General features: G+C 41.5%; 1 protein-coding gene across 3 annotated transcripts; it reads right to left on the reverse strand.

Annotated features, from left to right (window-relative positions):
• Window positions 1-6,303: 6,303 nt before the first annotated feature.
• BEX1 (brain expressed X-linked 1) lies at window positions 6,304-7,901 on the reverse strand. 3 transcript variants are annotated; one of them, XM_032757335.2, is made up of 3 exons: window positions 7,744-7,889; window positions 7,291-7,369; window positions 6,304-6,936 (listed from the first exon to the last, which is right to left on the reverse strand). In XM_032757335.2, exon 3 carries the CDS (start codon window positions 6,929-6,931, stop codon window positions 6,554-6,556), a length of 378 nt encoding a protein of 125 aa, XP_032613226.1. In that variant the 5' UTR covers window positions 6,932-6,936; window positions 7,291-7,369; window positions 7,744-7,889; the 3' UTR covers window positions 6,304-6,553. The 3 variants fall into 3 exon arrangements, with proteins under 3 accessions (XP_032613226.1, XP_032613225.1, XP_032613227.1); XM_032757334.2 differs by having other exon boundaries at window positions 7,291-7,380; window positions 7,744-7,888; XM_032757336.2 differs by lacking the exon at window positions 7,291-7,369 and having other exon boundaries at window positions 7,744-7,901.
• Window positions 7,902-14,719: the final 6,818 nt, after the last annotated feature.

Here is a 14,719-nt window from a genome sequence, read left to right on the forward strand (position 1 = left end):
TTTTAAGTTCTCAATAGCCAAATATGGTTCATGGTTACCTTATTGTAAATTGCAGATTTGGAACATAAAAAGTATTGAATTCCACATTGGTCTGAACCTCAATCATTTGCTGAACCTTTGCTTCATATCACCTTTGAAATGTAGTTGATATGAATTAAAGAATACAAATTGAAGTGCCTCTAGGGGCCAGGAAGGTAACTAGGTAATGTGAACAAGCTTTACTTTCTTTAAAGCTGAGTAAGGAAAGTAAAACGGAAACACCTGCCTTTCTAAAGGATTGAAACCACCACTAGGCTACCTCCAGTCAACTGATGCAATGTAGGAATGCAACCCCAGGGTTTACAAAACTCCTGGTTTTTCATGAAAATCTAAAATCTCGATTTTTCCTGTGGAATTTATCAATTTTTAAATATCAGCAGTGATTCAAAAATCATATATCACTGTGTGATACAAACTATGTGCTTGTCAGATTTGATCCTCTTTAGGCCAAATTTTGACATCTGGGATCAATAAATACTTTTTAAAACCCACTAATGTTATTAACTTTGAAAGATTAGACTACCCATTTTTAGTGAATCAAAAGCATTTTTTCATTTTACTGCTTTATAACATTAATAGCTAGCATTTACTGAGAGCCTAGTATATGAAGGGCATCTTGCTAAACACTTTCTACATTTCACAGGTAAGAGAAATAAAGGTAAGGGAGGTTGACCAACTTTGTTTAAGGTCACACACGGTGCTTGTAAGTGGTGGTGCCAATATTTGAAGTAAGGTCTCCTGACTCCAAAGTCCATGCTTCTACAAACACTGCTTTAAACTGCCTAGGAGTGTTCATGTCTAGGTAATCAACCAATCTATCCCTTCCCACCATTACAGCTCCCCCATTTTTCACAAACACACACACACGCACACTCTCACACACTTTTCTTAGCCCTTTTGCTCATAAGAGTACTGTATACAGCTGACTTCTGTCTGCCTTGATCTCTTTTTCTTTCATCTTCCCCTCGTTTATGCTCATCCTACATCTCCTTTACAACATGTATTTCCTTTTCTCACTTTTATCTTTCATTTTCTTTGCATGGGAATGTTCCCCTTTTAATCACATTGATGAGGGAGGCCTTTAAGCAAGTGGTGTGCTCTTGACAGCAAATTGTGCATATCCCTTCTCAACTCTGCATTAGGTGACATCATGTTTGTAGCTGGAAATCAACTGTAGCAGGAGCATTTACATAGTGGAAATAGGCTAACACTACAAATAGTTTAATGGAAACTCAGTTGTTAAACATTTATCAATACACAACTGCCTTTGTCCTTGTTAAGACATCCAATAGAAAGCTTATCTTTATATCTGCCCATCTACCTTTTCCTTTGGTTCTGTAAATACTATCTTTTGGAATTCAAACTCTCACTACCTCCTTCAACTGATTATATTGATTCATAGCTTGTGTAGTAAATTTTATTCCTTTAACATTCATAAAAATTTTATTTTCTAGTTCTGTTGGGACAGTTTACTATAAATTCCCCATGGAATGAAACTACTTTTTATTCTTTAAAAAAATCCATTTTAGTACCTCAAGTATCCACTAGTTAATAGCTGTTCTGATCTGTACGGAATGCATTTTCTTCACGGGCTAGTCGAATATTGCTGGCAGAACCCCCTTCAGCTCATTCTGCATTGTTTTGTGCCCTGTTTTTGCATCTTTCTTTCTTTCTTAAGCTGCCTCTTACCCTACACTTATGCCATCTATTTCATAGTTCCTTTCCTTAAAATCTTCTAAAATTTGTCCTTGGTCTTCAAGTTTTGTTTCAGCCCCAGGCTGTTTAAAGGATCTCCAAGCCTCTGCTCATGAGAGCGTATTATTATTATTTTTTTTCTTCCTGAAGCACTTCCATTGCTCCACCTCCATGGGACTACTTTCAGATGACGTTGACTAGATGAACCCAATCTTTTCAGTATCATATTCACAGATATTTTCCTGCTTTATCCACAGAGATGGAAAATCATGTCTGTTGTCTATCAGATTTACTCATTTATAACTCTCACAGGACATCTTTATTTCCAAAATGTGAGGCCCTGAAGACTCACAAGTTATGTCCTCCATGTACAGTCAGTTGTCCCTCAATGTCCATGGGGGACTGGTGTCAGGAACCTCCAGGAATATAAAAATCTGCAGATGCTCAGCTTCTTTAAATAAAATGACATAGAATTTGCCCATAACCTATACACATTCTCCTGTAAACTTTACAGAACGTCTAGATTACATTTAATACCTTATACAATGCCTACATATAACTTTGTTAAATGCAGATTCGATGTAGCACTTGGCATATTGCAAATTCAAATTTTTCTTGTTGAAACTTTATAGAATTTGTTTTTCCAAATATTTTTGATCCATGATTGGGTGAATCCATAGATGCGGAACCCACAAATATGAAGGGCCTACTGTATTTATATTAGTCCCCTAAATTTTGTGCGTCTTGAGAAAAAAATGGCTTCTTGGTAACATACTCCATCCCTTCTTCAATCAAACTGGATGATGAAATGGTTTCTTATGCTTGTTTATCCTGTTGTCTCAGTCCCATGTTTCCTCTAATAGCACTGTAATACAACTTGTCATTGCAGGTATTTACTCAATGGCAACAGTGAATGGTAATCTTGTAATTTATGCCTGCATCTTTCCGACTTTATCAGCCTGCAGCCACTTTTTCTTTTTTTTTTCTTTTTGAGACAAAGTCTCGCTCCGTTGCCCAGGCTGGAGTGCAATGACACGATCTCGGCTCACTGCAACCTCCGCCTCCCGGGTTCAAGCAATTCTCCTGCCTCAGCCTCCCGAGTAGCTGGGATTACAGGCGCCCGCCACCACACCCAGCTAGTTTTCGTATTTTTAGTAGAGATGGGGTTTTGCCATGTTGGCTAGGCTGGTCTCCAACTCCTGACCCATCTCAGCCTCCCAAAGTGCTGGGGTTACAGGCATGAGCCACCATGCAGATATTTTTTTTTCTTCTAGAGTTAAACAAGTTACTTTGACAAATCTGAGTACATGTAACTATTTGACAAGACTTCTGAAAAATGCAGATATCAGAGTATCAAATGACTGTTTGGGGTTACTCAATTGTGTGTCATAACCCTTCCTTATCCTCAGACTGTCTTAAATTTTCATTGCATAAACAGACCAGCTTTTCTGTTATCATTTGCTAGACTTTCAGAGTCTGTGACCCCAGACCTGTGTTGAATCTGAGGCGTTTTTTCAAACACGCATTCTTTTGTCAGCTTCTCAGTAGAAGGCTTTACATTAGGTGTTTCCTGTTATTTGTAACTTGATTAGGCCAATAGTGTTCCTCAAGTACAAATTTATTTTGTGTTAGTTTACATAGTTTGAGGTTAAAAATTATGAGACCTGGGAGGGTACAGTGGTTCACACCTGTAATCCCAACACTTTGGGAGGCTGAGGCAGGCAGATCACATGAGGTCAGGAGTTCGAGACCAGCCTGGCCAACACGGTGAAACCCCATCTCTACTAAAAATACAAAAATTAGCCAGGCATGGTGGCGGGCACCTGTAATCCCAGCTACTTGGGAGGCTGAGACAGGAGAATCATTTGAACCCGGGAGGCAGAGGTTGTAGTGAGCTGAGACTGTCATTGCACTCCAGCCTAGGCAACAAAACTCCATCTCAAAAAAAAAAAAAAAATATATATATATATAAAACCACTGAGAATTTGAACACTGACTGGACATTAAGAAATTTTTGTCCATTTTTATGTTTGATAATGGTGCTGTGGTTGTTTTTAAAATATCATTATCCTTTAGAGACTGTATTAGTTATCTATTGTTGTGTAACAAATCACCACAAAATTTAGCAGCTTACAAGAACGTTCATTTATTATCCCAGAGATTCTGTGAGTCAAAAGTCTGGGTGTGGCTTATCTGGATCCTCCACCTCAGGGTCTTTTAGAAGGCTGCAATCAAGATGTTAGCCTGAGTCACAGTTTTATCTGAAGACTAAGCTGGACAAGAATCTGCTTCCAAACTCACCTCTGTTGTTTTGGCAGAATTCAATTCCTCGAGGGCTATTAGACTGAGGGCCTGAGTTCCTCACTGGCTGTTGGCTGGTGAACACTCTCAATTCCTTGCTATATGTGCCTCTCCAACATGGCAGCTTGTTTCATCAAAGCCAGCAAAAGTGGGAGGAAGGAGGAAGGAAGAGAGAGAATGAATCTGCTAGCAAAATGACAATCACAATCTTCTGTAACATAATCACAGAAGTGGCATCCCGTCACTTTTGCTGTATTCTATTGACTAAAAGTAAGATAGTGATTTTACCTACACTCCATAGGAGGGATAATTACACCAAGGCATGAACACTCTATCCAAGGCTAACATGAAATTTACATATCTCAGTTCTGTCAATGGGAATTTTTATGTGCTTCAATTACATTTGTAAGCTCACTGAATAGTTCTTTGGATCTGGATCTGTTGTTAGCTTGTATTTCTTTTTAACATAATCCATGTTAAGAAAAATGCAGTTGAGTACAAAAGAAATCACCTAATATTCCACAAAAGATAATAAAATTCAAATTGTTATGTAATAAATCTAATGCTTTTTTCATGATCTCATCCTTTACATTTTAATGGTTCCCTGAACTGAATTCAGATATTCACCTTTATATTCTGCAAGTTATTATGGCTTTTAAGAATTGATATCAGCCGGGCGCGGTGGCTCATGCCTGTAATCCCAGCACTTTGGGAGGCCGAGGCGGGCAGATCACAAGGTCAGGAGATCCAGGCCATCCTGGCTAACACAGTGAAACACCATCTCTACTAAATAATACAAAAAATTAGCCGGGCATGGTGGCAGGTGCCTGTAGTCCCAGCTACTCGGGAGGCTGAGGCAGGAGAATGGCGTGAACCCAGGAGGTGGAGGTGCAACAGAGCGAGATTCCGTCTCAAAAAAAATAAAAATTGATATCATAGTAAATATTTACATACCAGTAGCCATTTAGACATTAATGTGCATCAGAATCACCAGGAAAGTTTGCTAAAAACAAAAGTTCTGAAGCCCCATTCAGGGGATCTAGGTTGGGACCCAAGAACTTTGTATGAATCCACATTTTCAAGAAAGTCCCCTGGTGATTGTCACACAGGTGGCAGATTAGCATAGTTTTAGAAACACTGTGACATTACTAAATGAACCCAGTGTTCCTTTAGGAATGGCAAGTAATCTAAGTTACACATCCAAAGTTATTTACTTGTTTAGAAACTGAACCGAGACAAAAACTCAGAGCTCCTGACTCAGTCATTATTAATTTTACTTTGGTTAAGTGCCTGCCTTGTCAGGAAGAAATCATAGCATGACCAACAGACATTTTAATCCTGAGAATAGGAGGTATGCTGGACTAGTGAGACCTACCTCTGAGCACTCTGCTAAACATCTGAAGGGAAAATCTGAGGATGGGAGTCTTGCATAATAGGTGTGGATGGGAGAAAAAACAAGTAAACACAGGTCTCACACAAATGACCTCATTCCAGTCATGTGAAGGAAATGCCACCCCCAACTTATACAAATTCTTGGGTTTATTTACCTGGCTAAGAGATCCAAATTTGATTAGCAAGTATTTTTTTTCCTTTTTAAAGAAAACTTTTAGGTTCCAGGGTACATGTGAAGGTTTGTTACATAGGTGAACTCGTGTCATGGGCTGGGGGGGGGGGGGGGGGGGGGGTGGTTGTTGTACAGATTATTTCATTACCCAGGTATTAAGCCCAGCACCTAATAGTTATCTTTTAGGTTCCTCTTCCTCCTCCCACTCTCCACCCCTACAGATCCCAGTGTGTGTTGTTCCCTTTTTTGTTTTCATGGGTTTTCATTTAGCTCCCACTTATAAATGAGAACATACAGTATTTGGTTTTCTGTTCCTGCATTAGTTTGCTAAGTATAATAGCCTCCAGCTCTATCCATATTCCCACAAGACATGATTTCTTTATTTTTATGGCTGTACAATACTCCATGATGTATATGTACATTTTCTTTATCCAATCTCTCACTGATGGATATTTATGTTGATTCCATGTCTTTGCTATTGTGAGTAGTGCTGATCAGCAAGTATTTATTAAGTGATTCTACTGCCTTCAAAGGTTATTTAAAAATGTTTCCAATTTTTCTTAAATTACAGAAAATATAAAAAATACATTAACCCATCTCATAGAATGAGTCCCTCTATTAATCCTTTGATATATTTAATTTCAGTACTTTTCATGTCTTAAGTAGATTAATATAAATTTTTAAACAAAAAAAGAATATAGAGATTGCTTTTTAAAAGTGCTTTATTAACTTCACAATATATAATGAGCATCTTTCCATGCAATAGGTAAAATTCTTCGGCTAACAAAAATCTTACAGACTGATTCAAAAACACAATATTCAATTAGAAGCTGGTAATAGGAGACCCACGTAAACAAGTGACAGGTAAAGGTTTACAACAAGGGCACATCATGAACATGTAAATTCGAAAGCAGGGGTCTGTCTCCCTAATAACTTTAGGGAAACCATCAGGATTCAGGGCATAAGGCAAAACTCATCGTGATGGTCATGGTGAGGGGGGTCAGTGCTGACTGCCCGCAGACTATGACTCAACTGCTTTTCCCTCAGCTTTTCCATCAGTTGTCTCACCTCCTCCCCAATCCTTTCCATATTCTCTTCTCTCATCCTTGCCTGTGGTTCTCCAAGCCTATGCATCATATCCCATCTATACTGCAGGATGGGCTGCCTAACGCGGAACCGCCTACGATTTCCTCTAGGCACACAGTATTCACCAGCATCCAATGGGAGGGCCAAGGGCTCCCCTTTATTAGCAACTTGCTCCTTTTCTTCATTTTCTTGGTTGGCATTTTCCATGCTGAGACTGTTCACTGCTCGTTTCTCTTTGGACTCCATTACTCCTAGGAGACAAAAGGAGAGAGAAGGGGCTGAACAGCTGGTGAACGCTTCAGTACCGAGGACAGAGGCATGGCTACTCATTTTTCAGGATTCCGCGTCATGGCTATCAACATGTTTTGTTTTGTTTAATTTCACGTTTCCCACCAGAGACGCTTCGTGCGCCCACTAGGGGGCCCCCATTCGAGCCCCCCCACCTCTCGTGTCTTCCCCTCCCTGCCCCCAAACCCACCATTTTCCCTACAGATCCATCCCTAGATCTCGGCAGGCACCAAAATGGAGGACGGGAGATGGGGGAGCTGGGAGGGGACCTCCGACTGGACTCTGCACCCGCCCCCACCACCGTCCCTCGCACTGACCTGGGCCTATCCTTGCAGTCTCCTCCTTCTCCCGATTCTCGCCGCGAGGTGCGCCGCCGGGACACTTGGCCCCTCAGACCTACAGACGGGCTGGGGTGTGGGGAGGGGGGGTGCTGCAGCGGAACGCTAGCTCCTTCCCCTCCCAGGGCCCTCCTCACTGCCAGCGCCTCGCGTCTCCCGCCCTCCGCTCCCACCCTTGGCCGCCCCGCCCCCCATGGTGTTCACCGTTTTCCTGCAAGGACTCGGGAATGGTTTTCCATCGCTCTTGGTTGCTCTGCTGCCCCTGGAGCCCCAGTCGCCACTGCTTCCCCACCCCAGGGGACCACTATGTTCCCAAGAATGTTGGGGTGTGGAGAAAGCTGGCGGGGACCCCCTGCGCTGTTCTGCGCGCGTCGGGGGGTTCGGTGAGCCGCTGCTGGCCTAGCCAGGGCGCTCGGGCCCCGGGGCCCTTACCTGCTCCGCTTTCCCCCGGGCCGGATGCCAGCCCGCCGAGCGCAGGGCAGCGGGGAGCTGGTAGCCAGACACGAGTGACGACTGCACCGAAGGCTGCGTAGCTCTGCAGCTCCCGGTCACGTGAGGGCCGTGCGTCACCGCCAAGCTCACCCTCCTTCTCACCAACCCCCACAGGCCGGCGGCCAGTCAACTGGTACTCCCCCCTTGGAACACACAGACACCCCCCTCCTCCCGTCTGTGCGCGGTGCCCCAGTGCGCACAGCCCCGTCACTCATCTCCGTTTTCTCCAATCTGAGGGCCCACAAGTGGCATCATCGCTTTGCGATTGGAGTTTACCCATCTTCGGTTACTTGGGAGGGTCTGTACCCTTCCTTTCCCCCACCCCAAACCCCCTTCCTCTGGCCTTGGCCTTTTCTGCTTTCTCTCCTCCTCTCCCTGGCTGTGTATATGCTTCCTAATAATTTCTCTTTATTTCCTTTTTAAAAATCAGCATGCCTCACAAAATTGAAAATAATCAAATTTTATTTTTGAAAGAAACACTTCAACCTGGGAAAGTTATATATATATATATATAGTTTATGTTCATCTATGGCACACAGAAAACATTTCCTCTGGGCTCCACACCATCATTTTTAGAGCATTCTCACTTGTTTGAAAATTTTATGGAAAAAAAAGAGAGAAAATTTTCCTGAACACAGTTGGTGTTTTCAAAATAATCTGTGAAGTAAATCTTCAGGAAACAGTTCTGTTGTCAGATCTTGGCCATTTTATGTAAATAATCTACCTTTTTATCCTTCTGGGACAAATTTCAAGTTTTATTAATAAACATTTCTATTTTATTCTATTATAATAAACATTCATTAAATATGAAAAAACATTTGCTGACAACTAATGCCACCCGCTACAATTAGTGGCTATCACTGTTGATGGTTTGAAGACTTAAAAGGAAGAGCTGTGAGGCCAAGGCAGGTTGAGTGATGCAGAGATAGAGCATCCTTGCCCTGACAAGAGGTTGGGAAGGTGCTGGTCTTCCACTGTTATATTCCAGAGCTTCTTAATTCCTACGTTCAGACTCCTAATTCTGTTGCTTATTCCAAAAATATATACGGACAGGTGACCAAGGTGGTGACCTTAATATATCACTTTGGCTCCTTCCCTCTGTTTCTTCCCCAAATTCCCACCTAATGATTCACTTCTCAGCATAGTTGGGAGGTATCTTCCCATTCTGGAAGCCAGAATAGGGCTTTTCTACAGCTCTGTGATGAGAAATTCCAAGAAAAGCCTAAAAGTAATTGAGGAGGTGGGAGGAGTGGGGAGCAGTTCTCAAACCTGCCTGCTCTCTTCTCTTTTTCACACACCCCAGGGAAAAGCCTCTTGGGAACATTTTTGCTATCTCTCACCTGGCTTTTGTAGTGCAGAATACTGAGACCCTCACCCTGACTGTCTCACCTCCAGGTCACCCAGAAGAGCCTAGTCTTGCTGCAGGGTCACTATCTGCCAGTCCATACCCACTCTGATACCTCTTCATTTATGCTAGGGCCTGAGGAACACTCTCCACTGACCATTCTTACTACACTTGGCTTTCTCAACTCAGAAGCCTGTGGAAGCCCTTAATACTACTATTTCTTCTTTTTCTTCTTCTTTCTTCCTTCTTCCTTTTTCTCTCTTCTTCTTCTTTTCTTCCTCTGTCTCTCTCCCTCTCTCAGTCTCTCTCTCTCATCACTTCTCACCTTAGACATGTTTATTTTCCTTTGTTTTCTACCTTAGTACTCACCCATTGAGCAACCCAGAAATATGGCTATTGTCCTTGCATCACTCTACATTGTCCCTCATATTCAAATAATAACCAAGTCTGGTTAAGTCTCAATTTATATATATGTGTATATATACATATATGATATATACACATATATACGTATATACACATATATATATACATATGTGTATATATGTGTATATACGTATATATGTGTATATGTGTATATACATATGTATGTGTACATGTGTATATATGTGTATATATACATATATATGTATATATACACATATATGTGTGTATGTGTGTATATATACATATATGTGTATATGTGTGTATGTGTGTATATATGTATATATGTGTATATGTACATATATGTGTATATATGTATATACACATATATGTGTATATATGTATATACACATGTATATGTGTATATGTGTATATGTACATATATGTGTGTATATGTACATATATGTGTATATATGTATATACACATGTATATGTGTATATATGTATTGTATATATGTATATATGCACATGTATATGTGTATATATGTATATATACACATATATATACACACATATATATATGATATATATATATATTTAGATGGAGACTCGCTCTGTCAGCCAGGCTGGAGTGCAGTGGCGTGATCTTGGTTCACTACAACCTCTGCCTCCCAGGTTCAAGGGATACTCCTGCCTCAGCCTCCAGAGTAGCTGGGACTACAGGTGCACGCCACCATGCCCAGCTAATTTTTATTTTTACTTTTTAGTAGAGACGGGGTTTCAGCCATGTTAGCCCCGCTGGTCTCAAACTCCTGACCTTAGGTGATCCGCCAACCTCGGCCTCCTGAGTGCTGGGATTACAGGTGTGAGCTACCGCACCTGGCCTCAATTTATATCGTTTAAAAGCAACTTTATGGAGATACAATTTGCAATCCATAAGATTGCCCATTTAAAGTGTAAAATTCAATGGTTTTTAGTATATTCATAGATACGTGCAACCATCACCACAGTCAACTTTAGGATATTTTCGTCACCTCAAAAAGCGACCTCCTATTCTTTTGCTATCACTCTCCTATTCCCCCATCCTCTTCATACCAAAGCAACTACTAATATGTTTTCTGTCTATAGATTTCCCTATTTTGACATTTCATATGAATGAAATTGTATAATATGTATTCTTTGGAAATTGGATTTTTTATTTAGCATGATGTTTTCAAGCTTTATGATTCCAATATGATTACTCATTTAAAGAATTGCCAAACTATTTTCCAAAGTGGCTGAATATTTTACATTCCTACCAGTAGTGTATGACGGTTTTGATTTCTCCACATTCTTGTCAACATTTGTTATTGTTTGAAATTTTGATTCCAACCATTTTAGTGGGGGTGAAGTGGTATATCATGGTGGTTTTGATGTGCATATCCTTGATGACTAATAATGTGGTGCATCTTTTCATGTGCTTGTTGGTCATTTGTATATCCTCCTTGGATCAATGTCTATTCAGATCTTTGCACACTTTTTATTTGAGTTATTTTTCTTTTTATTATTGAGGTGCAAGAGTTTTTATATATTCTAGACAGAAATCCCTCACTACATATATGATTTGCAGATATTTTAGCCCATTCTGTGGATTTTTTAATCAGTTTCATAATGGTGCCTTTTGAAACACAATGGTGTTTGGCCAGGCACGGTGGCTCATGCCTGTAATTCCAGCAATTTGGGAGGTCAAGGCAGGCAAATCACTTGAAGTCAGGAGTTTGAGACCAGCCTGGCCAACATGGTGAAACCCTGTCTCTACTAAAAATACAAAAAAATTAACCAGGTGTGGCAGCACCTGCCTGTAGGCCCAAGCTACTCAGGAGGCTGAGGCAGGAGAATCACTTGAACCTGGGAGGTGGAGGTTGCAGTGAGCCGAGATTGCACCACTGCACTCCAGCCTGAGCCACAGAGCGAGACTCTTGTCTCAAAAGAACAACAAAAAAAAAAGAAACACAATAGTTTTTAATTTTGATGAAGTCTAGATTATCTTTTTCTTTGCTGCTCCTGGTATTGTCATATCGAAGAGTCTTTTGAATTCAAGAGTCATTTGAATCTAAGAATCCTTTGTAACCCAAGGTCACAAATATTTATCCCTATATTTTCCTCCAAGAGTTTTATAGTTCTAGCTCTTCCATTTAGGTCTTTGACCCAGTTTGAATTAGTTTTTTATAAGGCGGGAGGTAAGAGTGTAACTTCATTCTTTTATATGTGGCTATCCAGTTGGCCCAGCACCATTTGTTGAAAAGACTATTATTTCTCCACTGAATTGTCTTGGAACACTTGTCAAAATTCAGTTGAGATTAGCCACATAGTTTTACTTTTGGACTCTCAAAACAATTCAATTGGCCGGGCATGGTGGCTCACACCTGTAATCCCAACACTTTGGGAGGCCAAGCGGGGCAGATCACTTGAGGTCAGGAGTTTGAGACCAGCCTGGGCAACATGGCAAAACCCCGTTCCTACTAAAAAAAATAGAAAAATTAGCTGGGAGTAGTGGCACGTGCCTGTAGTCCTAGCTACTCAGGAGGCTGAGGCAGTAGAATCACTTGAACCCAGGCGGTGGAGGTTGCAGTGAGCTGAGATCGTGCCACTGCACCCCAGCCCAGGTGACAGAATGAGACTCCATCTCAAAAAAGTAAATAAATAAAAGAAAAGCTAGAAATTATTAAATGTAGTGAGGAAGGCATGTCAAAAGCCAAAATGGGGCCAGGTGTGGTGGCTCACGCCTGTAATTCCAGCACTTTGGGAGGCCAAGGTAGGCAGATCACAAGGTCAGGAGTTTGAGACCAGCCTTGCCAACATGGTGAAACCCCGCCTCTACTAAAAATACAAACATTAGCCAGGCGCGGTGGCGTGTGCCTGTAATCCTAGCTACTCGGGAGGCTGAGGCGGGAGAATCGCTTGAACCCGGGAGGTGGAGGTTGCAGTGAGCGGGGACTGTTCCAGTGCACTCTAGCCTGGGCAAAAAAAAGGCAAAACATCCTTATTGCTAATATGGAGAAAGTTTTAGTGGTCTGAATAATAGATCAAACCAGCCACAACACTCCCTTAAGCCAAAGCCTAATGCAGAGCAAGGCGTTAACTCTCTTCAGTTGTGTGAAGGTTGAGAGAGGTGAAGAAGGTGCAGAAGAAAAGTTTGAATCTAGCAGAGGCTGGTTCATGAAGTTTGAGAAAAGATGTTATCTCCATAACATAACAGCACAAGGTAAAACAGCAAGTGCTGATATAGAAGCTACAGCAAGTTACCCAGAAGCTTTAGCAAAGGTAATTGGTGAAGGTGGCTACACTAAATGACAAATGTTCAATGTAGATGAAACAACCTTCCATTGGAAGAAGATGCTATCTAATGCTTTCATAGCTAGTGAGAAGTCAATGCATGACTTCAAAGCTTTAAAGAACAGACTCACTCTCCTTTGTTAGGGGCTTATGCAGCTGGTGACCTTAAGTTGAAGCCAATGCTCATTGACCATTCTGAATATCCTAGGGTCCTAAAGAATTTGCTAAATCCACTCTACTTGTGCTCTAGAAATGGAACAACCAACCAAGCCTGGATGACAGCATATATGTTTACAGCATGGTTTATTGAATATTTTAAATTAACTACTGAGACCTATTGCTCAGTAAAAAAGATCCCTTTCAAAATATTACTGCTTATTGACAATGTACCTAGTTACTGAAGAGCTCTGATGAAGATGTGCAAAGTGATCACTGTTGTTTTCATACCTGCAAATACAGCATCCGTTTTTCAGCCCATGGATTAAGATGTAATTTTGACTTTCAAGGTTTATTATTTAAGAAATACATTTCATAAGACAATAGCTGCCATAGATAGTGATTCCTTTGATGGATTAAGGCAAAGTAAATTGACAATCTTCTGGAAGGGATTCATCATTCTAAATGCTATTAAGAACATTTCTGAATCATGGGAGGAGATCAAAATATCAACATTAACAGGAGTTTGAAAGAAGTTGATTCCAATTATCATGGATTACTTTGAGGGTTTCAAGACTTCAATAGAGGAAGTCACTGCGGATATGGTGGAAATAGCAAGAGAACTAGAATTAGAAGTAGAGCCTGGGCCGGGCACGGTGGCTCATGCCTGTAATCCCAGCACTTTGGGAGGCTGAGGTGGGCAGATCACGAGGTCAGGAGTTTGAGACCAGCCTGACCAACATGGTGAAACCATGTCTCTACTAAAAATACAAAAATTAGCCAGGCGTGGTGGCACGTTCCTGTAATCCCAGCTATTCAGGAGGCTGAGGCAGGAGAATCGCTTGAACCCAGGAGGTGGAGGTTTCATTGAGCCAACATCACACCACTGCACTCCAGTTTGGGCGACAGAGCAAGACTCCATCTCAAAAAATATGTAGAGAGAGAGCCTCAAGATGTGAATAAACTGCTGCAATGTTATGATAAAACTTAAATTGATGAGGAGTTGTTTCTTATGGATGAGCAAAGAAAGTGATTTCTCAAGATGGAATCTATTCCTGGTGAAGATGCTGTGAACAATGTTGAAATGACAACAAAGGATTTAAAATATGCCATAAACTTAGTTGATACAGCAATGGCAACGTTTGAGAAGATTGATTCCAATTTTGAAAGAAGTTCTACTGTGGGTAAATGCTATCAAACAGCATCACATGCTACAGAGAAATCTTTCATGTAAGGCAGAGTCAATCAATGGAGCAACAACTTCACTGTTGGCTGGGCGTGGTGGCTCACACCTGTAATCCCAGCACTTTGGGAGGCCAAGGTGGGCGAATCACGAGGTCAGGAGATCGAGACCACCCTGGCTAGTACGGTGAAACCCCGTCTCTCCTAAAAATACAAAAAATTAGCCAGGCGTGGTGGTGGGTGCCTGTAGTCCCAGCTACTTGGGAGGCTGAGGCAGGAGAATGGCCAGCCTGGGCGAGAGAGCGAGACTCCATCTCAAAAAAAAAAAAAAAAAGCTTCATTGTTGTCTTTTTTTAAATGTAAGAGTCAGGGGTCTCACTAGGTTGACCAGGCTGGACTCAAACTCCTGCAGTCAAAGGATACTCTTTCCTCAGCCTCCCAGGTGTCTGGGACTACAGGCATGTGCCACTTCACCCAGCCATTGTTGCATTATTTTAGCAGATTGCCACAGCCAACCCAATCTTCAGCAGCCATCACCCTGATCAATAAGCAGCC

Source organism: Hylobates moloch, unplaced genomic scaffold (assembly GCF_009828535.3).
Source record: "Hylobates moloch isolate HMO894 unplaced genomic scaffold, HMol_V3 SCAFFOLD_7, whole genome shotgun sequence".
Lineage (NCBI taxonomy): Eukaryota > Metazoa > Chordata > Mammalia > Primates > Hylobatidae > Hylobates > Hylobates moloch.